This window comes from Notothenia rossii (genome assembly GCF_949606895.1).
Source record: "Notothenia rossii genome assembly, contig: scaffold_58, whole genome shotgun sequence".
Lineage (NCBI taxonomy): Eukaryota > Metazoa > Chordata > Actinopteri > Perciformes > Nototheniidae > Notothenia > Notothenia rossii.
Window position 1 is genome coordinate 61,076 of NW_027640126.1, and position 26,974 is coordinate 88,049.

The 26,974-nt window shown below is 43.0% G+C and overlaps 2 protein-coding genes and 1 long non-coding RNA gene across 10 annotated transcripts; 2 read left to right on the forward strand and 1 right to left on the reverse strand.

Annotated features, from left to right (window-relative positions):
• The first annotated feature begins 1,501 nt into the window (after positions 1-1,501).
• LOC307027071 lies at positions 1,502-6,545 on the forward strand. Of its 2 annotated transcripts, none has more exons than XR_013804518.1 (2): positions 1,502-2,890; positions 6,423-6,545. It is a non-coding gene; the product is annotated as an uncharacterized lncRNA (long non-coding RNA). The 2 variants fall into 2 exon arrangements; XR_013804519.1 differs by having other exon boundaries at positions 1,502-2,838.
• A 3,934-nt stretch (positions 6,546-10,479) lies between these two features.
• Positions 10,480-25,433, forward strand: prmt7 (protein arginine methyltransferase 7). 4 transcript variants are annotated; one of them, XM_079695253.1, is made up of 18 exons: positions 10,480-10,787; positions 13,069-13,105; positions 13,222-13,371; positions 13,766-13,874; positions 17,531-17,643; positions 18,829-19,058; positions 19,169-19,349; positions 19,424-19,551; positions 20,437-20,572; positions 20,649-20,732; positions 20,840-20,887; positions 21,028-21,117; positions 21,550-21,711; positions 22,019-22,093; positions 23,343-23,503; positions 24,253-24,349; positions 24,969-25,168; positions 25,271-25,433. In XM_079695253.1, exons 1-17 carry the CDS (start codon positions 10,693-10,695, stop codon positions 25,125-25,127), a joined length of 2,055 nt encoding a protein of 684 aa, XP_079551379.1. In that variant the 5' UTR covers positions 10,480-10,692; the 3' UTR covers positions 25,128-25,168; positions 25,271-25,433. The 4 variants fall into 4 exon arrangements, with proteins under 4 accessions (XP_079551379.1, XP_079551380.1, XP_079551378.1 ...); XM_079695254.1 differs by having other exon boundaries at positions 25,274-25,433; XM_079695252.1 differs by having other exon boundaries at positions 24,969-25,433.
• LOC307027065 (uncharacterized protein) lies at positions 13,226-17,522 on the reverse strand. Of its 4 annotated transcripts, none has more exons than XR_013804514.1 (5): positions 16,406-17,522; positions 15,365-15,439; positions 15,054-15,260; positions 13,692-13,820; positions 13,227-13,363 (listed from the first exon to the last, which is right to left on the reverse strand). XR_013804514.1 is itself a non-coding variant. In XM_079695261.1 (4 exons), exons 1-3 carry the CDS (start codon positions 16,482-16,484, stop codon positions 15,100-15,102), a joined length of 318 nt encoding a protein of 105 aa, XP_079551387.1. In that variant the 5' UTR covers positions 16,485-17,522; the 3' UTR covers positions 13,226-13,363; positions 15,054-15,099. The 4 variants fall into 4 exon arrangements, 1 of the variants encoding a protein (XP_079551387.1); XR_013804515.1 differs by having other exon boundaries at positions 15,054-15,263; XR_013804516.1 differs by having other exon boundaries at positions 13,315-13,431; positions 15,054-15,263.
• Positions 25,434-26,974: the final 1,541 nt, after the last annotated feature.

The following is a 26,974-nucleotide window of genomic DNA, read 5'->3' on the forward strand; positions in this document are numbered from 1 at the left end:
GCTAATGAAACTTTATCATTACTAAACACAAGTTAATGTGTCGAACAAATGTGTACACTGATATAGCCTAAGCCGAAACAATAAAAGTAAGGAAAACCAGACAAAAAACGTGAATGCGGATTAAGCCTACCGTATCCCGCTCTGTGTCATCCTCCGACGAATTGTTCTTTCGCACACCCCGAACACCTGCACGACGTCCCCAGCGGTGTGCCCCCAACGAAGATGTGCTTTCAATAACGTTTGGGGGCAACATGTCAGATGGACGCCCAAGGGTCGCCTCCTCTGTTTCCGAGAGGATTTCAAGTTGGCGGGCGACCTCTTGAAGACTCTCAAACACAGCTGGGTTAACATCCACATCCATGTCGAGCTGAGCCAAGTCCTCTATAAATCGTTGCACACGAAACTGGACATAGTCTTTTGGTTCTCCGTTCTCTAAATGGTCCGCTAATGATCGTAAATGATCTCCAATGGCTCTTAAACCAATATCCATAAATAAACCTTACAACGAACTGTGGATAAAGTATGGATGTATAAAGTTAAGGGCTAAACAGTAAAGCTCCTGCATTCGAATCAACGCGGTTAGTAGTGGAGCCCTCTGCCAGAAATGATCACACACTCCTGTAGCCAGAGATGGAGTCCTGGACTCGGACTCGATTCGGACTCGAGTGCCGATTTTCGGGACTCGTGACTCGACTCGGACTCGCGCACTGATTGACGCGACTCGGACTTGGACTCATGAATTCTCGCGCACGATGACTTGGACTCGGACTCGAACACAGATAATGATGACTTGGACTCGGACACTCCTTGGGTGACTCGGACTTGGACTCGAACACAGGTAATGATGACTCGGACTTGGACTCGAGCAAGTTTTCTCTGGAATCTGATGTCCTCTGTCCTGGCGTGTGCACACCTGCGAGGCGAATTAGAGAATCCGAATGCACTTTCACTATCCGACGTGTTTATGATGCGCCAGCTGACGTCCTGAATGTGCGTCTGCTGCTGTGGGGAAACTATGGAAACTACAGTTTTCTATACAACGGGCTACAACATGGATGTTTAATAAGAACGACGGACTCATCTAGAGACTCTGCACCGTGCTCTGATGCTGTTGCTTTATGCTTTCTGAACAACAGAGAAACATTCGTGACCAAAATTGGAATTGAAATTAAAAATGAAAGTGAAACTTATGCTCGTCACCCTCTCCCTCCGGTCCACATTAATACAAATGATCCCAATACGTATGATTGTATGCACTATGAAAAGATCTTAAAATCAATACAAATGTATTTATTATAAACGTTAGTCTTTAACACCTATCACTGTTATGGTTTAGGTGTGTTGCTTTCTCCCCCTCCCCTCTGTCTTCTCTCTCTCTCCTGTGCAGTGTGGTGATCGTTAGAAGGCTCAGCTGGTTCACAATGAGGAGCACCTGTACTCATCTAATCAACTCCTCCATAAAACCCTGGTCATGTTCACACTCCAGTGCCAGATATTTCCGTCTCACTCAGTAGAGCTGAATGTCGTAGTATGCCTAGCTTAGTGTGATTTTCTCTTGCTGTTTTTGTTGAAGATTAACCTTGTTTTTTCCTCTGTTTTTCCAGTGTCTGCTCGAGCCAGCCTGAGTCCTGCTGCCGCCACCAGCGTGAACTAGATCCACCTTCATTTTGTGGATTGTTTTTTAGTTGCTCCTTTTTTCCTTTATTAAACTTTGTTAAAAGACTGAATCCATCTGGTCGCTGCCATTGTAGGTCCTGAACTTTGGACCCAGCCCTAACAGAATTATCTGGCCAAAAAAACATGGACCCGGCAGAGACTGATTTTTTTAGGCAGGCCCTGTCCTCACAGGGGGGGCTCGTGGGTCAGCACGAGTCCGTCCTGAGAAGCTTGAATGAAAAGCTTGACCAACTCACGACGGGTATGATTCAGCTGAGCGGCCGCATGGAAGACGTGGCGACCCGGCTTACCCATGATCCCGTTCCATTCCCTCCAGCTCCCTCTCCCGTTTCACCGTCTGCTCATCCAGCAACACTGAGTCCAGGTCTCCGGGAGCCACATATTCCCATCCCCGCTAGGTATTCAGGTAATCCAGGGACATGCAGCCAATTCCTTCATCAGTGCTCGTTAGTTTTCAGTCAGCAGCCAGTTACATATGCCTCTGATCAGTCTAGAGTAGCTTTTGTTATTAGCCTTCTTTCTGAGAGAGCCTCCGCTTGGTCGCTGGCAGTTTCTTCTAACAAGCCTTACCTGTGTTCTGATTATAATGCTTTCTCCAGAGAGCTGCGTAAAGTTTTTGACCACCCTGTTAGGGGTAAGGAGGCAGGCAGCCAGCTTCTCTCTCTTCGGTTTCCCAATATGCCCTGGATTTCCGTATTTTAGCTGCAGAGTGTACTTGGGACCAAGCGGCTTTACAGAGTGTGTTTTTAAGAGGCTTGGCAGACGAAATCAAGGACGAATTAGCCGCTAGGGACGAGACTTCCGACTTAGAGGAGTTAATTAGTCTGGCTATTCGTCTAGATAACCGGTTGAGGGAGAGACGTAGGGAGAGGTCAGTCAGGCAGAGGGCCTTCTTCCCTTCCCCCCTTTCCTGTGTGTCACCAGCTGTTCCTCGCCCACCTCCGGAGCCCGCCAGTGTTTGTTTGCCGTTCTCGCCAGCATCTCAACCCACGCCTTACCAGGAGGAGCCCATGCAGATCGTCGGATGAAGTTGACTGAAGCAGAGCGCCAACGCAGGTTCCGTCTGAGGTTGTGCAACTACTGCGGACAAGGGGGTCATTACATCGCGGGGTGTCCCGAGATGCCAAAAGAGCGGGCTCATCAGCCATAAGGGGAACGCTGGTGAGCCATTCTTCCATTTCCTCATCCCCTGGTCGTCGTATTCAAATCCCAGGTATGCTACAGGACACATATTCCCTCCAGATCCTCATTGATTCTGGTGCTGATGACAATTTCATTGACTCTGGCATCATCTCTAAGTTGTCCATTCCCACTATTGAACTGCCTAATTCCAAAGAAGTGTTAGCATTAGATGGCAGACTATTAGCTGAGGTCACGCACCGCACAGCTCCCATTACGCTGACCATGTCCGGTAATCATCAAAAGACTGTAGAACTTTTTGTTATCTCCTCTCCGATGTCACCTGTTGTCCTCGGTTTACCCTGGCTAAAGGTTCATAATCCCCAGATAGATTGGGCAACTGTTTCCATTACTGGTTGGAATAATCACTGCCACTCACATTGCCTAGGATCAGCTAAAACTCCATTTTCTTCCCCTAGTCCAGCTGAGGAGGTTGATATCTCATCTGTTCCTAGCGAGTACCATGACCTTAAACTTGTGTTTAGCAAGGATTGTGTCCTCTCTCTGCCACCACATAGGCCCTATGACTGCGCTATTGAGTTGCTCCCTGGTGCCCCCTTACCCACAAAAAGACTGTACAACCTCTCCAGGCCAGAGAAAGAGGCCATGGAGAAGTATATTGGGGAATCCTTGTCCACTGGCATAATTCGTCCTTCTTCCTCACCTGTGGGAGCGGGTTTTTTCTTTGTGGACAAAAAAGACAAGTCCCTGTGCCCTTGTATTGACTTTAAAGGTCTAAATGACATTACCGTCAAAAACAAGTATCCTCTCCCGCTCATTGACTCTGCTTTCGGCCCATTGCATGATGCTGTTGTCTTCACTAAACTTGACCTTAGAAATGCATACTACTTAGTTCGCATCAGCGAGGGTGACGAGTGGAAAACAGCATTTAATACTCACCTGGGCCATTTTGAGTATTTAGTCATGCCTTTTGGGTTAACAAACGCTCCAGCTGTCTTCCAGGCCCTTATAAATGATGTTTTGAGGGAGATGCTAAACCACTTTGTCTTTGAAAAAAATCAGGATATCATCTAGATAAACAAAGTCTTTAGATGATCATGTTTCTCATGTCAAATGTGTGCTCCAGAGACTCCTCGAGAACAGACTGTTTGTTAAAGCTGAGAAATGTGAATTTCATGTGTCATCTGTTCAATTCCTGGGTTTCATCGTTGAAAAGGGGCAGTTAAAACCTGACCCAGCTAAAGTGAAAGCAGTTCGGGACTGGCCAGTTCCTTCAACCAGGAAACAACTGCAGAGGTTCCTCGGATTTGCAAATTTCTCTAGACGTTTCATTAACAACTACAGTCATATTGCTGCTCCTCTAACCCAGTTAACCTCTATCAAACTGCCTTTTGCCTGGTCCCCGGCGGCCGAGTCCTCTTTTAGTAAACTAAAAGATTTGTTTTCCAGCGCTCCTGTCCTCATTCACCCAGATCCAGAACTGCAATTTGTGGTGGAGGTTGATGCCTCAGATCTAGGTGTCGGGGCAATCCTCTCCCAGCGCTCGTCCCAGGATCATAGACTCCACCCCTGCGCCTACTTCTCTCGACGCCTCACACCTGCAGAGAGGAACTATGATGTGGGGAATCGGGAACTTCTAGCCGTTGTGCTAGGCCTGCAGGAGTGGCGACACTGGTTGGAGGGTTCTGTATGTCCGTTTATCATTTGGACTGATCACAAGAACCTGTCCTATTTACGTTCTGCTCACAGGTTGAACTCCCGTCAGGCTCGGTGGAAACTGTTCCTTGGAAGGTTCAATTTCACTCTGACTTACCGCCCTGGATTAAAGAACACCAAGCCAGATGCTCTCTCCCGTCAGTTTTCACCCCCTGTGGAAGGGAGCTCCGTTGAGACCATCATCCCTACCTCCTGTGTGGTTGGAGCGGCCAGGTGGGAGATCGAGCAGACCGTTCAGGAGGCCCTCCAGGAACATCCTGCTCCAGCAGCCTGTCCTCCCGATCGGCTGTTCGTATCTTCCTCCGTGAGATCTCCAGTGCTCCAGTGGGGGCACTCTTCTAAAGTTGCCTGTCACCCAGGTTTTCACAGAACTTTGACACTAATCCAGCAGAGGTTTTGGTGGCCGACCATGTCTGCTGACACCAGGGCTTTTGTCTCTGCCTGCTCTGTCTGTGCCCGCAGTAAATCCTCTCACCGTGCTCCAGCTGGCCTCCTACGCCCTTTACCCATACCTAACCGCCCTTGGTCGCACATTGCTGTGGATTTCGTTACAGGACTTCCTCCGTCAGAAGGTAATACAACCATCCTCACCATTGTGGATCGTTTCTCAAAGTCTGTCCATTAGGTCCCCCTGCCCAAGCTGTCCTCTGCTCTGGAGACAGCAGACCTCCTAGTGTCCCATGTTTTTAGGCTTCACGGCATTCCCCAGGACATTGTCTCAGATCGGGGTCCCCAGTTTGCTTCCCGGGTTTGGAAGGCATTCTGTCAGGCACTGGGGGCCACTGCAAGTCTCTCCTCGGGTTACCATCCACAGACTAACGGTCAGGCAGAGCGGGCAAACCAGAACCTGGAGGCAGCCTTACGTTGTGTCGCTGCCCGTCTCCCCGCCTCCTGGTCTTCGCACTTGGCATGGGTGGAATACACCCATAACTCCCTGGTCAGTTCCGCCACAGGTATGTCCCCTTTTATGGTCTCTAACGGCTTCCAGCCCCCATTGTTCCCCAGCCAGGAGAAGGAAGTGACTGTTCCCTCAGTCCAGGCCCATCTCCGTCGTGCCCGCCGAGTCTGGCGGGAAGCCCGAGCAGCCCTCACCCGAACTGCTGCCCGTAACCAGAAGCTGGCAAATCGCCACCGATCCCACGCTCCAGACTACAAGGTCGGCCAAAGGGTCTGGTTATCTGCTCGTGACCTGCCACTCCAGACTGAGCAAGTTGTCCCCAAGATATATTGGTCCATACGCAATTGAACATGTCATAAATCCCAGTGTCGTCTGCCTTAGCCTTCCTCCTGCTCTCAAGATACATCCCTCATTCCACGTGTCTCTGCTCAAGCCCTATGTCTCTAGTCCACTCCCTCCTCCGGCTGACCCCCCCCCACCCCCCCGGATCATTGATAATCACCCTACATTTACAGTATGCCGGCTGCTGGACATTCGCCGGCGTGGTCGGGGTTTCCAATACCTTGTGGACTGGGAGGGATATGGTCCTGAAGAACGGTCCTGGATCTCAAAGGCCCTTATCCTGGATCACATCCTCCTGGAAGATTTCTATAGGGAATTCCCTGGCAAGCCAGGAAGGCCGCCAGGAGGCGTCCGTTAGGGGGGGAGTACTGTTATGGTTTAGGTGTGTTGCTTTCTCCCCCTCCCCTCTGTCTTCTCTCTCTCTCCTGTGCAGTGTGGTGATCGTTAGAAGGCTCAGCTGGTTCACAATGAGGAGCACCTGTACTCATCTAATCAACTCCTCCATAAAACCCTGGTCATGTTCACACTCCAGTGCCAGATATTTCCGTCTCACTCGGTAGAGCTGAATGTCGTAGTAGCCTAGCTTAGTGTGATTTTCTCTTGCTGTTTTTGTTGAAGAGTAACCTTGTTTTTTCCTCTGTTTTTCCAGTGTCTGCTCGAGCCAGCCTGAGTCCTGCTGCCGCCACCAGCGTGAACTAGATCCACCTTCATTTTGTGGATTGTTTTTTAGTTGCTCCTTTTTTCCTTTATTAAACTTTGTTAAAAGACTGAATCCATCTGGTCGCTGCCATTGTAGGTCCTGAACTTTGGACCCAGCCCTAACAATCACTGTCTATATCACCATTCAAACATCTTTTAAAAGTGGAACAAACCCCACACAGCTCAGTGAAATGTTGACTTTATTTGATCATTTCAGCAGTGGCGGCCGGCCCATAGGGGCGGCTAGGGGCACCGCCCCACCTCTTCCCACATTACAAATTAAAAAAAAAAAAAAAATATATATATATATATTTTCTTTTTAAATATATATTTTTTTAAATATGTATTTTTAATTTGAATTTTTTATGAACAAGGTAAATATTATATAATTGGCATCAGTAAAATGTATAATTTACAATCAAATCTCGTTTAAAATGGTGTTACGATGTCTAAAGTTACTGATAAGTCACGTTTCCTGCCTGGCCTTGCCTGTGTATCATTACCCTCTCTCGTCTGGGCGCTAAGAGAGGAGCCCTCAACCAGTGCAGCAGCAGCCACTAGCAGCTTACTGTTGCTATCTGTAAGCTATGGCTCCGAAACATAATTTCAGCCAATCAGCGTCGTCAAATCTGATGATCACCGGGCGCCAATGTCAGCGCCCGGTGCGGGGTTATGGCTAGTAAGGAGCCGTCTTGTGTAAAACTCTCGCGAGAGTTTGCGAGTCACGTGGCTGAATGTTTACGTTTGACAGGCAGCCTTTCAGTTACGATTGTTAACATCAGTGGGCCACAGCAAATGATGGTGAGAAGCTAAACTATCTATTAATTATGTCAATTACAGGGAGTGTGATTGTAACTGTGACTAGCTGGATGCAAAGAGGTAAACTCTGTCTTTTGTTTCCCATGCTTGCTCTTCAAACAGCCGGGGACAGATACTATGTGCCCTACACACACACACACAAACACATTATTGTAGTTGAGTTTTGACAGCATCCATCAAACTACATGTGTTGCCTTAATGGTCTGTTTTCTAATATTTCTGTGTTTCTGAACCACGTCTGTGTCTGCATATAATGTTCGTATTTAGTCTCCTCAGGGTTCCCGCGGGGTCTTAAAAAGTCTTACATTTGATAATCTGAATGTAAGGCCTTAAAAAGGTCTTAAATATGACCAAAAAAATAAGAAAGGTCTTAAATATGATTTAGAAGGTCTTAAAAATGATCGGATTTGAAAGGTACTTCTGTGTTGCGATAGCGTCTAAATGTGTTTTGGGGGAAATGTCCGGGCTGCAAAGTAACCAGTACGGTAATAACCTTTCAGTTCCCCCCAACAATTTGTATTGAATTAAATCAACATGGAACCAGTAATCACTAACTTTGTTTCCCCCGGCCCCTTATTGGAGAACACCCAGCTAGTAACCTAGCAACCAAGCTTCAGCTTACGGCACTCAGAAGCTCATGTATCTTCGAATCTACTTACAAATTAATATGGGGAAGTGTTAGTTCAACCGTAGTTGGTTGGAAAACATCTAATTTAGTGCTTGGTTGAAACCAGTGGAGGGGAACGTGTTTGAAGCCCGCCGCACCATTTGCAAAAGAAATAAGCGTTTGTTTTGCTAGTGCAGCGTTAGCTAGTGGAGCGTTAGCTAGTGCAGCAGCTCCCGCAACAACACCGGGGGACCTCCGGGCGACGTTTGGGTCTACGTCAACCCTAAAAGCGGAGGTGCTGTAGACGCTAAATACCGTAGCTAAACACCAATCATACAACAGCAACGATGAAATAGTGTAGCCAATTTAATTTAAGGGGTAATTTCTCAAAATGTTCCCCGTGTGGTTTATTCACCATTACAATAGCCCCACCTAAAATAATTTCCACCAGCCGCCACTGCATTTCAGTAAAAACTAACGTTTGTATTTCTCTTTTTAATTATAATACTGATGAACGTTCAAAACAAAGCACTTTGGCAACTTACCACATACGTTTTAAAATGCTTAATAAGCACCGTAACTTTCATGATATAATTTCTCCGTCATAATCGTTTGTGTCTGTGAACGGCCGACTGTTGTGTGACGTCAAATGCTGCGGCTGCAAGGCATTGTGGGGCAGCATTTTTTCCTCTCCTTTCGGTTAGGGAGGTCCAGTGGTTCCTAAGCTAAAGGAGGTTATAAAGGAAGTTTGAAACCTCCTTTCCTATCATTCTAGAGAATTCCGGGTCATTTCAATCGGTTAGGAAGGTTCCTAAGCTAAATGGACTATTCGACCGCAACCCTGAAAGTTGTTTACATGTCTGTTCTGATGCTAAAGTCTAGCTTGTAGCTTTGATGCCCCGCCTCCGACTCCCATCTCTCGGCACCACATTGGTGACACCTATTACAAGAATTGCAGGCAAACTCGCTTCACAGCAGTTAAATAAACAGATTAGTATAACAGGACAGGATAAAAGCAATGTAGAGGAGCAGCTACATTTCAACACATATATCCACGAAGATTAATACATGAAGACTTGTGACTCTGACTTGACTTGGACTCTTCTTAGGTGACTCGGACTTGGACTCGGACTCGAACACAGGTAATGACTCGGACCCTCCTTGGGTGACTCGGACTTGGACTCGGGAATTGGTGACTTGACTACAACACTGCCTGTAACCAATCCTGCTTCAGACTGAGGTTAGGACCGCCCACCTCATTAGCATATGGACACATAAATACATAAATAAATAAATGTATGAAGAAATACAGGAATAAATAAATAAATAAATACAGGAAGAAATAAATGAAGAAATAAATAAATGTTCAAATAAATACATGTAAATGTAGAAATGAAAGATAGAAATGTAGAAATGTAGAAATGAAAGATATATAATAACGTGTGTTCTGTTTTATTTTCGACTTTTATTTATTTATACATTGGTGTATTTATTTCCATATTTATGCATTTATTTATTTATTTGTGTATTTATTTGAACATTTATTTATTTCTTCATGTATTTATTTATTTATTTATTCCTGTGTTTCTTCATACATTTATTTACATATTTATTTATTTATTTATACTTATGTCATGTTCCGTCCTCCATACCATGGATGTATAATAAGAACATGCTACTCAGTATTTACTTTATTTCCAAAAAAAGAGGGCAGTCACGTGACCGCATGAGTGTGACGTCGCTGAGAAAGATGGCCGCCTCCATGGAGGCAACTAGTGATGGCAAAATGAAGCTTTTCGAACCACTTGGACAATTGTGTCGGAAATAGGTTCATTTCTCGAAGCTTCAGTTACAGCGACCTCTCCTGGCGAAGTGCAAGGCTGCAGTGGGTTTAACGCATCTTTGCCTTGAAAAATATTCGATACAAGACTACTAAGACTGAATATCATGTTCTATTTGCAATTAAAGATTGATAATAGTGTGTATTGGGTTTTTGAGAAGAGACTAGAGAGTGCTTGACATTTTTTTGGGTGGAGAGGGCCTTTTATCAGTTATTAAAGTATTAAAGTTGAAAAGCAATGATTAAAAGTTTAACTATTCCGAGCTTTGAACCAGCTGCGCGGAGAATATCGCCGCATCCTGGCCGCCAGCTCTATCCACTGGGCTATCAATTCCTTAGACCATCGAAGTGTTTTTATATTACTCATTGTCTTTTTGTTCACAACTTCTCCACATTTCGAAGTGTTTCACGAGCCGGAACGACCTATTTTTCTTCCTGGCTTGCTCTATAATGATCCAATTCAAATGCAATGCCAACAACAACTCAACAGCAACAATGCAAACTCCGACAACAACCCACACATTGCGCATTGTTTAGAGCGGTTATAAAGTGTTGAAGCGCTCAAATTTGAAACTGTTTCAAACTGTCACCTGTCAAAATCGAGACGAGGCAGTGCATTGAATCACCTGATTGGACGGCGAACCAGTGAGTTGATTCATTCAGGAAATGAAGCAGTTGCTGGTTCGGACGTCACATGTCACGTGATTCGAAGCAGTTGCTGCTTCGGACGTCACATGTCACGTGATTTGAAGCAAGCTTCGAAGCACTGCTTCTATGGAATAGGAAGTCCAGGGTTGAAGCTCCGTTCGAAGCTTCAGTGTCAAACTGCCATCACTAGAGGCAACGCTGTTTCTGTAAATCAGTTTACTTTTTAGATTTGTGTAGAGTAGTGTAATAAAAAAGCTTTTATTCAGGCGTACATTTCACCTGAGTATTATAGCAGTTGAGGCAGAGATGAAGACCTTCTGTGGCAGAGCCAACCTCACCACCGGAGCCCTAGACTGGGTGGAGGAGAGCGAGGAGTACGACTACCACCAGGAGATAGCCAGGTAGCTACGAGTTAGCATAACACAGACAGAGATGCTGCACAGCTCAGAGATAATACAAGTATGTAATATAGTACTTGGAATTCTTTAGGAGCTCTGCAAACACTTCAAATCATGGGAGCAATTAAATGTGTTTTATGGTTTGCTGAGGAGAAAACAGTATTGATTCTGTGCATTCAGGGCCAGTTGTTGTGCCGTAGGTTGAAGGCTTGCCGTAGATTGAAGCCCTGTTCGCTGGGCCGCGCAAAGTTTACGTCATCGCCTGTATTTAGCGTTTGCCTAGTTTTCTAAGCTTTTGAACGGATAAGATGTAATTTGTCAGTAGGTTATAGTCCTATTTCTTAAAACCTTCTCTGTTGTTTAAGTGTCCGATACTTGATAACCACGAATAGTAAGCAATGATATAACAGTGATGATATAACATTGTGTTATTTTCAATCAAGCCTAAAAGATAATTTTTTCAAACTGGCTTCACTCGCTTTAATTGCTCCTTTGAGGGTAATTTTCCTCTGTGGTTTCCTACTCAATACATTTTTGTATTGTAATGCCACTCATCAGGGGCGGATCTAGAAAAATATTCATGGGGTGGCAAGAATATGGTGGCAGGAGAATTTCAGGGGTGGCATCCCCTGGCAGAAGTATATGCTGATTTATTCGCAGTCATATCAATCAATGTTAACTTGGAAAGCCACAATATTGATATTTTAACTCAATAACATTAGGTGACATTATTGTGGCACATCAGTAAAGCCTTACATATAAATATATAAGGTGGCAGACCTCATTGAATGAATTTTAACTGAACATTAACTGATTGAGTTTGTCTCACTCTTAGACCAGCAGGATACCAAATCTATGCAGACTGCTGCAATAAGTACATTAATTAACTGTCTCATCGATGTTTGTCTGAATGAATATGATAATATTAACAATCATGTTATTCCTATCAGCTGTCAATCACTGTTATGATTCACATATTCAGTGTTATTATTAAATGATTAAACTATATTTTTTTGGAGGAGCTAATGACGACTGTTCCACAAAATGCTTGCTCACCCCCCTTCACATTTAAGTAATTACTATCATAAATCAAAATAATCAAAAGAATAGCACACAACTTCATTGCAAACAGTTACAACCTTGACTTCACATCAGAAAGAACAAACATTAAAGAAGTGACTAACTGCCTCAGTTAGGGTTAAAAAACGTGTATTCAGCTAAAACATATACATCGCTGCAGTTATTATCCAGTGGAAAGCCCTTACCTACTGGCCTAGTTAAATCAAAGTGGTTACTTTTTTTTGGCTGGGCAGTGTAGTTTTACACACCGTCTTATTTGACTTTCTCAGGACTTTAAACTGTTTTTTGGGGGCAGACCCCCACAAAGAAGAAAAATATTATACACACGCAAGGTCATCATCTTAACAGTATATTATTGTCATCGACTCATCCGTGAGCAGAGCATCAAGTTGGCATGCCTATTACAGCTGAATGTGGCGATTACCATCTTGATCAGCAAAACGCCTCACAAACAAAGATTTAAAGCTATGGTGCGTTTTGATTCAATGCTGAGTACAGCCAAACTTGACAGGCTCTTCTGTCATTGAAGACCGCAAACAGTGGCTCCAGAGTATTTGTGTTGGGTAATCTAATCTATGGTAGGGCTAACCCATATAGTGGTGGGGCTCGTCAGTATTTGCAATGTAATTACATACACGCTCCCCTTGACAGTGAAACGCCACGCGTGAGGTTTAGATTATTTCCCTGTCTCAATCATGTGTGTTTTCATGTAATTGCGTTGATATCTGCACTGTAGCATCATTAGCATCAACGATGACAAATGAGTACACAATTTGATCATTCTAATGAGGAATGATAGTGGTGTTTTTATTTAGACAAGAAAAAACATTGTGAGCAGAATTAATTGCATTCATTTACAGCTCTAAAATAACACTTCTTTTTTTTTTGCTTTCATTTTTTGTTGGTCATGGCTGATGTACACATGGATAGTAACATATCAATGACACGTTATTAAAGAGCAATGTATCACAATATGTAGGATGTTTTTCCAAATCAAAACATCACAAACTGAACTTTCCCAAAGAACACAAGCACAAATCAGGAGTTATCAGACGTTGACCCTTTTTAAAAATGTTTCATCTACAGTAAAGTATTTCTTGAGGAGATTTTTTTCAAGTTACTGAAACAGTAGCACCAATAAATGCAACCCTGGTCCATCTGAATCTGTTTCCATCTGGATCAACTTCTGATGTTTTATTTTCAGGTCCTGTTACGCTGATATGCTTCATGACCATGACAGGGTGAGTGTTAACCTTCATTTCAATGTATTCATCACACTTGCTCTGTTGAATTGGTCTTCAGAGCACCTGCTCTTCTTCAGTGTGACACTGGCAGCTGATGTACTTTGTTCCTTCAGAATCTGAAGTACTACCAGGGCATCCGGGCGGCTGTAGGCAGAGTGAAGGCGCGGGGTGAGAAGGTCATCGTCCTGGACATCGGGACAGGAACAGGCCTGCTGTCCATGATGGCTCTCACTGCAGGAGCTGACTTCTGCTTTGCTGTGGAGGTAGAGATAGTACATGACCAGGGGCAATTTGTATCCCCCCATTCTCCCCATGTGTTGTATCTACAATGATGAAAAAGGAATATGTAAAAGTTCATGTTTTAAGTAACTTAAAACAAGGCTAAACGCTATCCCAACAGTGATGTCATGGGGTCTTGAGGTCATCTGTAAAACAGCAAAACCAAGATTCTTATATTGTGTAAAGTTGGTTTTTAATGTATACCAAGAAACAGTTCACATCTTGTTACTGTTGCACGTATTCAGTAACTCAATCATGGTTTTAGAAGTTTTAGCAGACACAATTAATTCACTTGCAGTTTTACCTTATAATATAATTAGACACACTGCTACAGTTGTCATGTCTCTGTCTCATCTTCTGTTTCCTCTGTATCTGCAGGTTTTCAAACCGATGGCAGAGGCAGCACAGAGCATCGTGAAGAAGAACGGCTTCTCTGAAAAGATCAAGATCATTAACAAACACTCCACTGACGTCACTGTGGGGCCAGGTCAGACACACACACACAGCTGCATGAATACTGATGTCCCTTTGACTGCTGGGAGTTACATGCATCTGTCATTTATACCAGGGGTTCCCACCGGGCCGCGGAGGTGTTACTGCCGGGCCGCGAAATAGCTGTGAGTTTATCGTAATATTTGCAGAATTATACATATTTAAAAATATTTTATCAATTTTTTTTTTTTTCCGCACCTATACAAGTCATATTATTTCATCCAAAACATACCAGATAAATCAAAATTGGTTAGCATAAGGTCTCAGCCTCTCGTGCACAGAGAAAGTTACCAGTGCGCCAATAGGAGGTCGAGCACACAGGAGACAACCGTTTAATCGCAGACTGTTATGTTTATGTGGGGAAATGGCAGTGCATATATTATTTGAGATATATTTCGAACTCGGACTTCATTTTAAGGACATTGCGGCCAGGGGTGTAGAGCTATTTCTTTTATTTGTAAAACCTCTTTCACTTCATGAAATGGCTGCAGCATCAGGAGGCAGCCCCTGAGAAGTGTAGCACCAGCGTGTACACACCGCCTTCACTGTGTTCCCCACTGCAGGCTGCTACGTTTCACACACACACATCGAATGGCCCGATTATTCCCCCTATTACTCGTTGTATGAAGGAAATGTCCGGTCACAAAGGCACATGATGTGTGTGTGTATGTGCTCTGCTCTGCTAAGCTGTGTGTGTGTTCGGTGTGTTTGTGTGTGTCCAACAACGGCATTTGTTTTCAAATTACCATGAACAGTAATTTACACACATCCAGGGCCGATTCTAGGGTCTGTGGGGGCCCTAGGCAAAAATTCACTGGGGGCCCCTCAAACCAGCTTTCATTACCATTGTGTTATAAATAATCTGACACCAACTAAAAAATTGCTAAACTGTTTTTTTATTTAACAACTTCACATTTTTGTTATATTCAAAGTGAGTTATTAGTTAGTAATATGAATATAAAACACATACAAAAACGAATAAATCACACATATAAATATAAAGAACAATTAAAACCAGAATAGTTTTCCTTTGTAAATCTACGTGAAGTTTTTTCAGTATTCTGCGGAAAGACTATATCTGTTTCTTGTATTGGTCCTCTTGTTACTAGTGCACACTTTTCACTATCATTTAGGACATTTGGCCATTGTGCAGGGTCGTCTGATGTGATCAAACCTTTTGTAGTCGTGGTAGTGCTGCTGGAGGTAGGGTTACCTACTACCTATGTAGTGTCATCTTCATGGTGAGAAGATGTTGCTGTCCCACTGGAGGCAGATATTGAGGCCCCACTGGAGGCAGATGTTGACGCCTCACTGGAGGCAGATGTTGACGCCCCACTCAAGGTAGATATTGACGCCCCACTGGAGGTAGATGTTGACTGAACTGCTATGACCAAAAAAGAAACAGGGAATATCATGTTACAAGGAATCTTTGGAGTGCGATGCACAGTATAATCCATTAAAAGTGGAATAGCCTGCTTAACTTACCATCATCAGAATTTGGATAGGACACCTTATCCTTTTCCGTTGCTGCTGCTGGTGCCAGACACTTAAGAAAGGATCCTGAGGATAGATAATAAAGTGAAACTTATAACAGTAACATGTTAACAATTCAAAATGCTTTCACTTTATATAATAAAAATTCCTCATATTCAGCTTTCGAATGTTTTTCTTGGGGATAGCTTCCACTATTCTTCATTGTTTAATATTTCCATTTCATTTGAAAGGGACAATGTAAGTGAACATGGTTCCAATACAGAGGATTGTGCTGGAGCCTACACTATGGCTACTAAGGTTGAAATATACAGTTTTCAGTATCATCATAAAACCACTAGGAGTAGACTACGGAGAAGGAAAATACAATAAAATACATTCCACACATAGCAGCAGACTAACTTAACAATAAGTTATTTAGGGTACAGTTGTCCAAATGTCTTGCATCGACATTTCCTAATTTAACATTCATAGCTTGACAGTTAGCTCAGCCGGACACAGCTTCATCAGTTAACTAGCCTACAGATAAAGTTAGCTGATTTCCCCCTCCAAATTACTCCATTACTGGTGTCCCATTAAACAACGGGTGAAACGTTAATGTAGAAATGGCAGACACCATGTTTATTTCAGTAACAATGCCAACAAGATTAATGAAGACGTGTTAATACTTTAATTACTAGCTTTTATGTTCTTTCAGCCGGCTAGCTAAGCTAAGCTAACGCGTCAACGGCAACTGTAATTTATAGCTTCTACGTTCTTTCAGCCAGCCAGCCAGCTAGCTAAACTAAGCTAAGCTAAAAGGTCATCGGCGTTGTACCGACCCGGCTGCAGTGCGCACCCGTGTCTTGGTAATGTCACGGCCAGCAACTGTTCTGCTAGGTTAACTCATGTCATGTTAAACGTCAAAGTAGACAAAATAAATAATTTGATTCTAGTGGAAGTTACGTAATTCAAGTTTATCTATCCCACAGTTAAGGTTAGACTAGCAACATTTATTTATTTAGTATGTCATCTTTGTTTACTCAAATTACTTACCACTGTCTTGTTTTTTTCTCTCATCTTCATCTTTTTTCTTCTTGCTTTTGTCGCTTCCAGAAAGATAATTTCTCTTCATTTTTCAGTGCCTTTCCTTGTCATCAGGATTATTTTGTAAACAATAATGCATTGCACGCGATTTCCGACACTGACCCATGCAGTGACCGGAGTGAGTCTGGATAAGGTGGGGCCCCATTAGGGAGGTCTCCTACTGTCATTGCAAACGTTGCGCATTGCCCCACTCACTCAAATTCAGTTCATCTACAATAATGGGGCCCCCACTATTGTAGATTAACTGCATTTGATGAAGGTTTATGGCAATGTATGATGTCTGTTTAATTTTTTTTTTGGTATAATTCGTTGTTCTGAAATTTGCATAAAAATAAAAAATACGACACTGATGTCGTTTTAAAGATGTGTCGGCCCTCGGGGGCCCCCTACTGGTCTGGGGCCCCAAGCAGTTGCCTGCCTTGCCTGTCCGCAAGCGGCGGCCCTGCACACATCTGGCAAACTCCATAGGTATGTGGGTGTTCCCAAAATAAATTAGTTTAATCTTAATCTCGATGTAGTGCTAAATGCTGTCGGAGTGCACCGGAACGAACGCCCCGGTATGACGTTATTATGGCTGGCAAACAAGCCCAGGGGTCTCCCTGACACTTCAGTTATATCAATATGTGTACAGTGGTCCTAATTTGTTTGAATTGTATCCTGGTTTTAAACGTTAATATGTTTTGGATGCATATTGTTCTATTATTTGTTCAGGCTGTTACATACAATTAGCCACTGTTGCTATATTAGGCTATATTATATTAATATTTGTAAAGCGGTCCTAATTTTTTGTTTTAATTGTATCCTGGTTTTAAACGTTATTAATATGTTTTGGATGCATATTGTTATTTCTTTAGGCTGTTAAATACAATTAGCCTCTGTTGCCACCTGCTGGTGAGTAAATATTAAAATCAGCTAAAATTGACAACCGGTCCGCACATTTTTTTAAATGTATCTGCCGGTCCTTGGCACGATAAAGGTTGGGAACCCCTGATTTATACGATACAAAATATGATTCTCTGGGAAGAGAGGTTTGTTGCTTTGTCTGTGTTGATGACGTGTTGTCATTTATTACAGATGGAGATATGCAAATGAAGGCCAATGTTCTGATCACAGAACTGTTTGATACAGAGCTGATCGGTGAAGGAGCGCTGCCCAGCTACGCCCATGCTCACCAAAATCTGATCCAGGTGTGTGTGTATGTGTTTCGTTTATTATCTCAGCGTCTGTGTTACGCCCAGGCCTAGGGGAACCTAGGCGCAGCACAAAGTTTGCTCTCTCCCCACTTTTCCCACTCTCAAGACAGAGACAGAGAATGTCGTTTGGTACATTTAATTGACCAAATCTGAATCATACAAAAATATACTTTCACAACAAAAAGAAACATGCTGAAAGTCTGATACCAAAATAAACAAAGCAGGAGTAACAAAACCACAAAAACGAACTAACCTTTAACACAAAATCTTACCTACTAGAGAAAAATAAATATACAGGTTTCTTACCTACTCTAACTTAAAACAGGAGAAAACGAACAATCCAAAAGGGAAAAAGAAAAGGGTTTGCACTCCTGAGAAAATTAACCCGTCTACAAAGACAGGTAACGTAAAAATAGCTCACAGCCAGCAGAGAAGGACACAATATTCTCAAAGTGCGAACACAGCACAACAGGACAAAAGATCTAAACACATCTTAAGGTCCCTCCGAGGTCGACTTGATTCAAATGTTATGAAAAACACTCATTGATTGCTGACTGCTGACTCCTGTGAAGCAGTTGGTAGTGTCTGCAGGGGATCGATAACTCATTCGGTTGCAAAATGCATTTTCCTTCTACTGGCTTGGCTAAAAACAAACCTTACTCTGTTTGCAACCCACGTTTTTCCTTTGGCTTGGTTTAAAAACTGGCAATTTGAGCCTCCGTATAGCTCACCTGATAGCGATAGCAGCTGATATACTGGGGTTCTTTCCCTACTATGAGGACCCAGGGTCGAATCCGAAATCTAAAAACATTTACAAAATAGCTGAAAATTCCATATATTATGATAAAAATTAAGCACAATACAAGATTAATACATCGTTTGTGGTATTTGTCGCCTTTGAGGGAGCCGGGAGGGAAAATAGAGTGAGTTCAACTCTTTGTTCTTTGTGAGGGGACAGGGAAACGATCCTGGCTGAATTACTATTTTCAATAAATGAATACATTTGCATGATGTGACATGAATCTGTTGGTTGAAACTTCAGTCAGAACTTTATGAATTTGGTTAATACCAAAAAAAAGTCTTTTAAATGTAGTCAAAAACAAGGTGCAGACCATGTGTGAAATGTGTGATCTGGCTGGTGGTCAGTTGTGTGTCATCATGTGCCCACCCCCCCTGCAGGAGGGTTGTGAGGCGGTCCCGCACCGGGCCACCGTCTACGCCCAGCTAGTGGAGTCCGAGCTGCTGTGGAGCTGGGCTCAGCTGCAGCCGGTGGAGGTGGAGGGCACCCGCCTGGTCCCGCTGCCTACTGGGGGCCCCTGTGCTGGAGCTCATGCCGTATGCGACATCCAGCTGAGCCAGGTGCCCCCCCACAGCTTCACCCCGCTCGGTCCTCTCTGCACCATGTTCAGGTATGAAAGTAAGAAACTTGTTCTGCAATTTAGTTCTCTTGAAATCAGTGTTTCACACCCTGCTCCTCTTTCCTCTGCACCCCCCCCCCCCCCCTCCGCCCCTCTCTCAGTGTGGACTTCAGTAAACCAGTCAGCAGCGCCTTCCAGTCCCACAGCTCTCAGTTTGTGGCTCAGGCTGGGGGGCGGGCCCAGGTGGTCCTGTCCTGGTGGGACCTGGACATGGATCCCAGTGGAAGCATTGTGTGCACCATGGCCCCCAGCTGGACATACAAACAACCAAAGACGGCTCCGGTGAGTTTAGGACATGTTGTTGTTCTGAGTCAAGCTTTCTCCCCCCCCCTGCTGATCTCTGTGTGGTGTTTCAGTGGAGGGACCACTGGATGCAGAGTGTTTACTTCCTGCCTGTCGAGAGCAGCGTGTCAGACGGAGAGGAGCTGCGCCTGACCGTCTGCCATGACGACTACAGTCTGTGGTACAGCTTACAGTCTCCCAGGTAACAGCTCACAGACAACATATTGTTTGTTTGTTTAGAAATACTGTTTGACCATCTCCTGCAGGTCTGAATAGTGCAACATAAACTGCAACACTTTAACCCTTCAAAGTGCTGCTCGGTGTCAACTCACAGGAACAAGAGTGTTAGTTTTATTGATATTACCCAGCAGATGGACTTTAGTTTTTTCTATTTATTTCCATGGGTCAGTCATAACCATTGAGTAAAATGGGAAGTAGACTTTCTCTCTTTGACTGTTTAATTTAGTTCTAATTTTTTTATATTTCAAGCATACTACGTCATCGAGTGCCGCCGAAGTACTGTTCCAATTTCCAGCATACTTGGAATTCCACCGAGCCCGGCGTACTTCGTTTGGAGAAATGTCGAGGCTGCACATGTGTAGACTCCGCGGTCTTAAAATCCCCACAATGCTTTGCGCACGGACCAATTTCCCCAAATCTGTGGCGGAAAATGTAAGGCGGGGCCTCTCATATGACGCACACCTGCACACTTGCTAGCCTGTTCCACTCTTCGTTTTCCAAATGCCAGGAAAGATTCTTGCCTCGCTTCTGAAGCAAGACGCTCAGAAGACATGTGCTACCAAGCAAGCGTACTCGCGATTGAGAAACACCCACAGGATACATACTAGCTTCAACCAAAGCCATTAACTGCATTCCACTTGATGGTTAAACCATCTGTTAAACCATCTGCTTGTACATTCCCAGTCTTACACAGAATATACAGTATAATAAAAGTAAATATTTGACTATATAAAGTTCTCAGCAATTATTTAAATCATTCACGTATATGATGTCATGATGTCAAGAAATTATTTCCCACTATCTCCCATGTAAAGGAGTAACTAATGGTGTGTGTTGGTGTCCTCAGCCAGCCACCACAGAGCAAGGCTGCCCCCTCTCGGCCCTGCTGCACCTGTCAGGCTCACCTGGTTTGGAACAGACCGCGTTTCGGTGAACTCAACGACAGACGGCGCACAGAGAGCTACGTCAGCGCTCTGCGCAGCGTAAGTGACGCCCCACATGAAAGTCAACTGTGCATGAGTGAATGCATTGTCTGAGGAGCTGCTGTGTTCCCTGCAGGTTCTGAGGGAGGACAGCGTGTGTCTCGGCGTCAGCGATGGAAGTCTGCTGCCGGTGTTTGCTCACGTGCTGGGAGCCAAGAAGGTACTCCTCTTTGAACATGTGGGCACATACTACACCTTCACAATCCAAATGCCATACTCAGACTGTTAGTGAACTGTCTTTTTAATCCCTGCCTCTTTTTGTCTTAGGTCTACGGTTTAGAAAACTCAAGAATGTCTGAACAGGTCATTGAGCAGGTAAATAAGAAACTTTACTCCAGTGCTCTCTCTATGAGAACACACACATGAGCCTTGATGTTTTTACACCTCGCATCTGGAGCTTTGTGTTCAGGATCCTCAGTTTCAGGAGTGTTGATGCTACATATGTGTCTCTGCAGGTGTTGGAGGCCAACTCGATGAAAGGAGCGGTGGAGCTGCTGGAGATCAGACCTGAGCAGCTGAGCAGCAAGGATCTAGGAGGGGAACAGGTACAGGAACTAGCCTTTAGTAATGTCCATTCCTTTCTTTATTCATTATTAAATAATGTTTTTATAATTCACAGTGTAAAACAACAAGACCCACGGAGGAGTTTTCACAGTTCTGCTCAACTCTCACAGCTCTGCACATATCTAATCTAGTCAAAACGTGTCTGCACTCCAAAAAATGATATGACTTCTAATATTTTTTTTTGTTAGTAAAGTCAAATGTTGGAATATATTATTGAGCAGCTCCGGACAAATTGGTCTCTTAATTTTTCCAAGGGCTGTCTGTATAGATTAATAGATGGGACTTAGCTAAACAAATCGTATTAAAGGAATTTATTAAGATATTTTTCGGGCAAGAGAGTGCCTTTTATCTATCTCACCACATGCCAGGAGTGTGTCCCTCAGAGCAGTGAGTGCGACGTGTCTCTCCTGCAGATCTCAGTGCTGATGGGGGAGCCGTACTTCAGCACCAGCCTCCTGCCCTGGCACTCCCTATTCTTTTGGTACTGCCGCACGGCGCTGGCCGGTCTGCTCCGCCCCGACGCCGCCATCCTGCCCCGCTCCGCCACTCTGCACATGGCCGCTGTAGAGTTCCAGGTGACACAGATCCAGATATTTTCAAACTGTTCTTGTCAACCAGTAACATTTGAAAACAAGGCATAAAAAAAGTAAATGTAGTTTTTGTATATAAAAGGCTTAAGGTTTTGTGGTGGTCAAATACATATCTTGCTGTCTTTTTTTATCAGCAGTTAACATGTATGGTCCCCTTTTTGTTTTCATTTGAATGACGTATGGAAAGAAATATCATTTTTTAAGCTCTTTAATACAAAGCGCTAAATTATATAATATGATACAATTATAATTATACAAAGGCTGAATTAGTTTTGTATTTTCTGTTTTTTAGGATTTGTGGAGGATACGAGCTCCGTGTGGAACATGTGAGGGCTTTGATGTCACACCCATGGATGAAATGGTGCAGGTAAAATGATAATTTCATTTCTGTTAGTGAGCAGTCTTTACATCCATTGTTATCTCCCATCAAGTGTATGTTTTCATAATGGAAAAGAAATGTCTAAATCATAAGACAGAATCATGAGGGAAGATGGACACTATATTCATTTACTGTTTGTTCGTAGACACCTGCACAAGATGTCTGCGTGTTATAGGATAAAGTGTAGAGAATGAGCACTATAAATATGGGATTGGATATTGTTAAATATGTTCGTTATTCTCGCGTCCAGGAGAGAAGCTTGAAAATGAGACTAAATGGAGTCTCTGAGAAGATTCAAATGGGATACTTTAATTAAAAAAGGCGCGGTAGTGTTACAGACAGAATATTGTTCAGGCAGAAAACAGCTGTGATCCGGCTCTCCTGAGCAAGAGAAGAGAGAGAATCCCTTGTCCGGTGCTGTTATATATATCCTCTGCTGGCTCCTCCCCGCCAGCCGGCTCGCCTCGTCTCTAATGTCCGTTGTTGCATTTAAACAGAGGATTTGTACTTTTCACATTCAATATATGCTTAACACGCCTTTTCTCCTCATATTCTCTTTCATCACTTTTCATGTAACACATTCTAAACGCTGTAATCAATACTCTAAAAAATACAGAAAATACTTCATGGCTGGTTTGGTTTCCGGTCATTCCGGATGGTGTCACATGCTACTCTCGTCTGTAAACAATAATGTATTCAAATAAACTGTACCTTCATTTAATATTCAGCATGGTAGTATCTCAACATCTATAGTTGTAGTATTAAATCAGTAGGTTTCGGTTTGCACCACTCCATGTCATTTCGCTACTAAATTCACCTCTTTAGGAAATCGTATATTAGCCACATGCTAAATGCTAACCGGAGATGAAGGATTTTCAGAATAAAAGCTTAACTGGTTGTGCACGAGAATTTCAGGTTTTTTCAGTATAAATCAGCATTTTAACTGATGGCATGTTTAAACTAAATTATGCCATAAAACATTGATTTGAATTTCTAACAATATTGTAGTAAGATTTGAGTATGCATCCCAATGATTGTTCCTTTTTAATTGTAATACTTATTCCACCACTGCCCTACTACTACATACAGTTTGTTGATGATTTTTTTCATTACTGGTGAGGAAAATGTATATGTCCATGACCTTCAGCTGAAATGAAGGGGGCCTGTAATAAGTCTGAGGTTACTGCCCTGTGTTTTTTCGTTTTTTTTATATACTTAATCACATCTGTCCTTGTAGCGATCTCTGGATTTTCGTGAGTCCCGTGAGGCGGAGCCCCACCCTCTGTGGGAGTATCCATGCCGTGCTCTGACCCCGCCCACAGCCGTCATGACCTTTGACTTCACACAGTGTGTCCCTCAACAGCCAATCAGCAGTCAGGGATCACTGCCCTTCACAAGGTACTGAGTTTTCTTCTATCACTGAGAGCAAGGACAATATCCCAAAGTCTTAGTGTATACAGTACATATAAATGATACCTAACTATAAGTAGATTGTGAGTTTACCGTGACCAAACATTTAGTTAGGGTAAACTGATCCCTTCTATAGTCCCTTCTAAAGCTCACTGAATTTGGGATAAGGACAAACAGCAGTATTATTTATCCTGTCTAAATCCTGATCAGACTCGATACGATTCTCCTTAATACAAAATGAAGCCTTATTCAATAAGCTTGTGGCCAAAAGTATGTCCATATTACTTGACATTTCACTTGACTTCTTCTTTTGGTATTATGGGGTGTAAAGATAGTAGTAGCTTCCCTTTCCTATGGAACTGCTTTGAAGCCAAACTTGAGAATTTGGAGGTGTTTCCCTACTTAGAGAAGAAGCCTCTTTATTAATCACAGTAATTAATATTCAGTTGTTCACTGGTTGCTTATGTGACTAACTGTTTTAGGAATCTCAACAACTCTCCTCCATTGGGAAAAGATTGATAGAGACTAAAAAGCAGTGGCTAGAGTCTCTCTAGAGATAAGACTAGAAGGAGAAGCTAGAAGCTAGCAGCTGGAACTAGCAGCTGGAACTAGCAGCTGGAACTAGCAGCTGGAGCTATAGCTACCTTCCATTTTCTGAGGTCCAACACAAAGGTCCGGTGTACTGCTCTCAACACTTTGTCATTGCAGATTTTAAGGCTGTTCAATGTCTGTTTCAGGATTGGTCGTTGCCATGGTGTTGCGCTGTGGATGGAATACCACCTAACTGATGACATCACTGTTAGTGCAGGTCTGATTGGACCAGTCAGTGAGCAGGTATCAAATCATATTGGTCATCTTTACCTTGAGTTGAGTTTCTTGCTGTATTTTCTTGTCTTTTGCACTCATTTTCATCTCTAATAGGGAAATTGAAGCTACAGCTAAATATCCCAAAAAAAAAAAAAATCTGCTAGTTGTTTACTGCACAAACTAAAATGTAACCAAAATATGTAAAAGTAGCAAGCACCTTTGACCATAGTTGTTGAGGAAATAGAGCTACTGTCTGCTGTTCTATTCACATATATAGACTTTTGTAGATGGTAAATTATAGATGGATAATATAGATGGTAGATTTATAATATTTTGTTTATTTAACCTCGCCAAGAAGAGAGTACTTGAAGCAAGGCGTATCAAAGGTATGTTCATTCAAAAGAGCATGACATGCTTTTTTTTATTTACAACTTAATATTTTTGTTATCGTTTTTCAACATCTTTTAATTTAAGAAAAGTTCACGAAATAGAATCAAACAAAAAAGCTGACTAGTTAAAAATAGCTCAGCTGCCTATATTTCCTCAACGTCTCTGGCTTTCACCGTAAATTCACTCCGGTGTTTAATGTCAAATGAAAAAGCAATCTTCAGTTCTTTTCTGACACGTTTCCTGTGCCTTCTTGCAGGGTGAGTGTGAGTGGAGTCGCCACAGGAAACAGGGAGTGTATTTCTTCAGGTCACCGGGGGAGAGCTCAGGTGATGGCAGAGCCTCGGTGTCTTACAGCTTCACCTTCGAACCCAGTTTAGGAGATATTAAGATGGACTTCAGCATCGAGGCTCAGTGATATGGAGACTGGGGAACAATATCTGAGGTTCAGCCATTATGGTGTGTAGTGCAACTCTGATTATTTACATATATGTCATTCATTTGAAATGCATTTCATTTGAGCTATTGAAGAATTTAGAAAAACTGTTTTCTTTTTCACAGTAGAATATAATGATGGTACATTGAAATCCATTACATCAAAGGTGAGTCTCACTGAGTCAAAGGAACTCAAGCTTGTATACCGGAGACATCCTGCAGCTTTTGTGATCTCACCTGTCTCACAATCCCACTGTAACTGTAATGTTTCATAAAGTTTTATATTGTTTGTTCAGTGTTGGAGTGCTATAATTTCCAAGAAGGAAGTTTACCTGTTCTGAAAAACAGACTGCAGAGCATTTAGCTCTAGAACACACTGCAGGGAAGGGAAAAGCATAAAAGGGCCTCTTTAATGTTGGATCCTGCATGTGTCCACCAATAAACACGAGTCGTGGTGCTAATATGAGAGTTGAACTTTAAAGATGACCTAAAAAATGCACTTTTGTACGTCTTTTATACATGAATAGGTGTCCCCGGTGTTCCAGGGAACTCACCAAGTGTCAGAAAACACAACCCTCTCTATTTTCCTCCATACCCAAATCTCTTAAAAAGGGGCTGCAATGGATCTGACACAGACTGATCCAGATTTGAACACTTCTATGTTGTCACAGAAGTGGCGCTACGGCTATTGGGCCAACTCCACCAATCAGGAGGAGACAGCCACGGACATTGCCGTTCAAAAGCGCTGGAGACGCTGTAGTACATATGCCAGGACTGTAGATGGTGCTGTTCTCACAGAATCAGCCCATGCAAAGACAGTGTTAAATTGAGCGAAATGAGGAACGGCTAAGATGCATGATCTGTTTGGTATTTTGAAAAATAAAAAGTATAAATATGCCTTATATAGGTATGGTCCTACACTATATTATTCAAATATAGCATGATAGGTCCACTTTAAGTGATTATTGGCAGGGAAATAAATGGGATCCATACAAAGTTTATTGTATTTAAATGAAACTAATAAAGGCAACATGTGATGGCAAACTGTTTCCCCCTTACATACATAAATAATCTTAGAGGGGAGCTATCATGCAAAATGCACTTTTGTATGTGAATGTGTCCCCGGTGTGTCAGGGAACTCACCAAGTGTCAGAAAACACAACCCTCTCTTTTCCTCCATACCCAAATCTCTAAAAACGGGGCTGCAACGGATCTGATACAGACTGATCCAGATTTGAAAATTCTCTGACGTCAGGAACGAGGAGCTCCGCCTATATGGTCAACTCTCCATCTATCAGGGGAATGAGAGGTTGCCGTGGCATACTAATAGCATGGTAACATGACGCTCGTGCCTCGGCCCCTGTGGTCAGCTGCAGCTCATTTGCCCCAAAACCAGCCCTTGGGAAGACAGGGCTGGAATAGAGCATGGCTAAAATGCATGATCTGTTTGGTATTTTGAAAAAAAATTCAGACATGTTTTATATAGGTATGGCCCTACAATATTATTCAAATATAGCATGATAGTTCCACTTTAAATTCAACAGTTATTTTTGTATTATTCATTATAAACTGGTGAACATAATGCAGCTTTCATCTTATACTCTAAATATGTCATTGGTCAAGATTTTTGTTGTGCAATTTTCCAAAATCATATTGGTTTCTCATACAGCATCTCTGTATAGTATGTGTATAAATGTATACCACCCTCCCTGTGAGCCCAGTGTGCTCTGATTGGTCGGGACGTTGCGAGGCTCGTTGCTGCTGCGAGGAGGTTTCCGGGTCGGTGATACAGAGAGACACAGTCAAACTCATCCTGAGCGCACACAAACA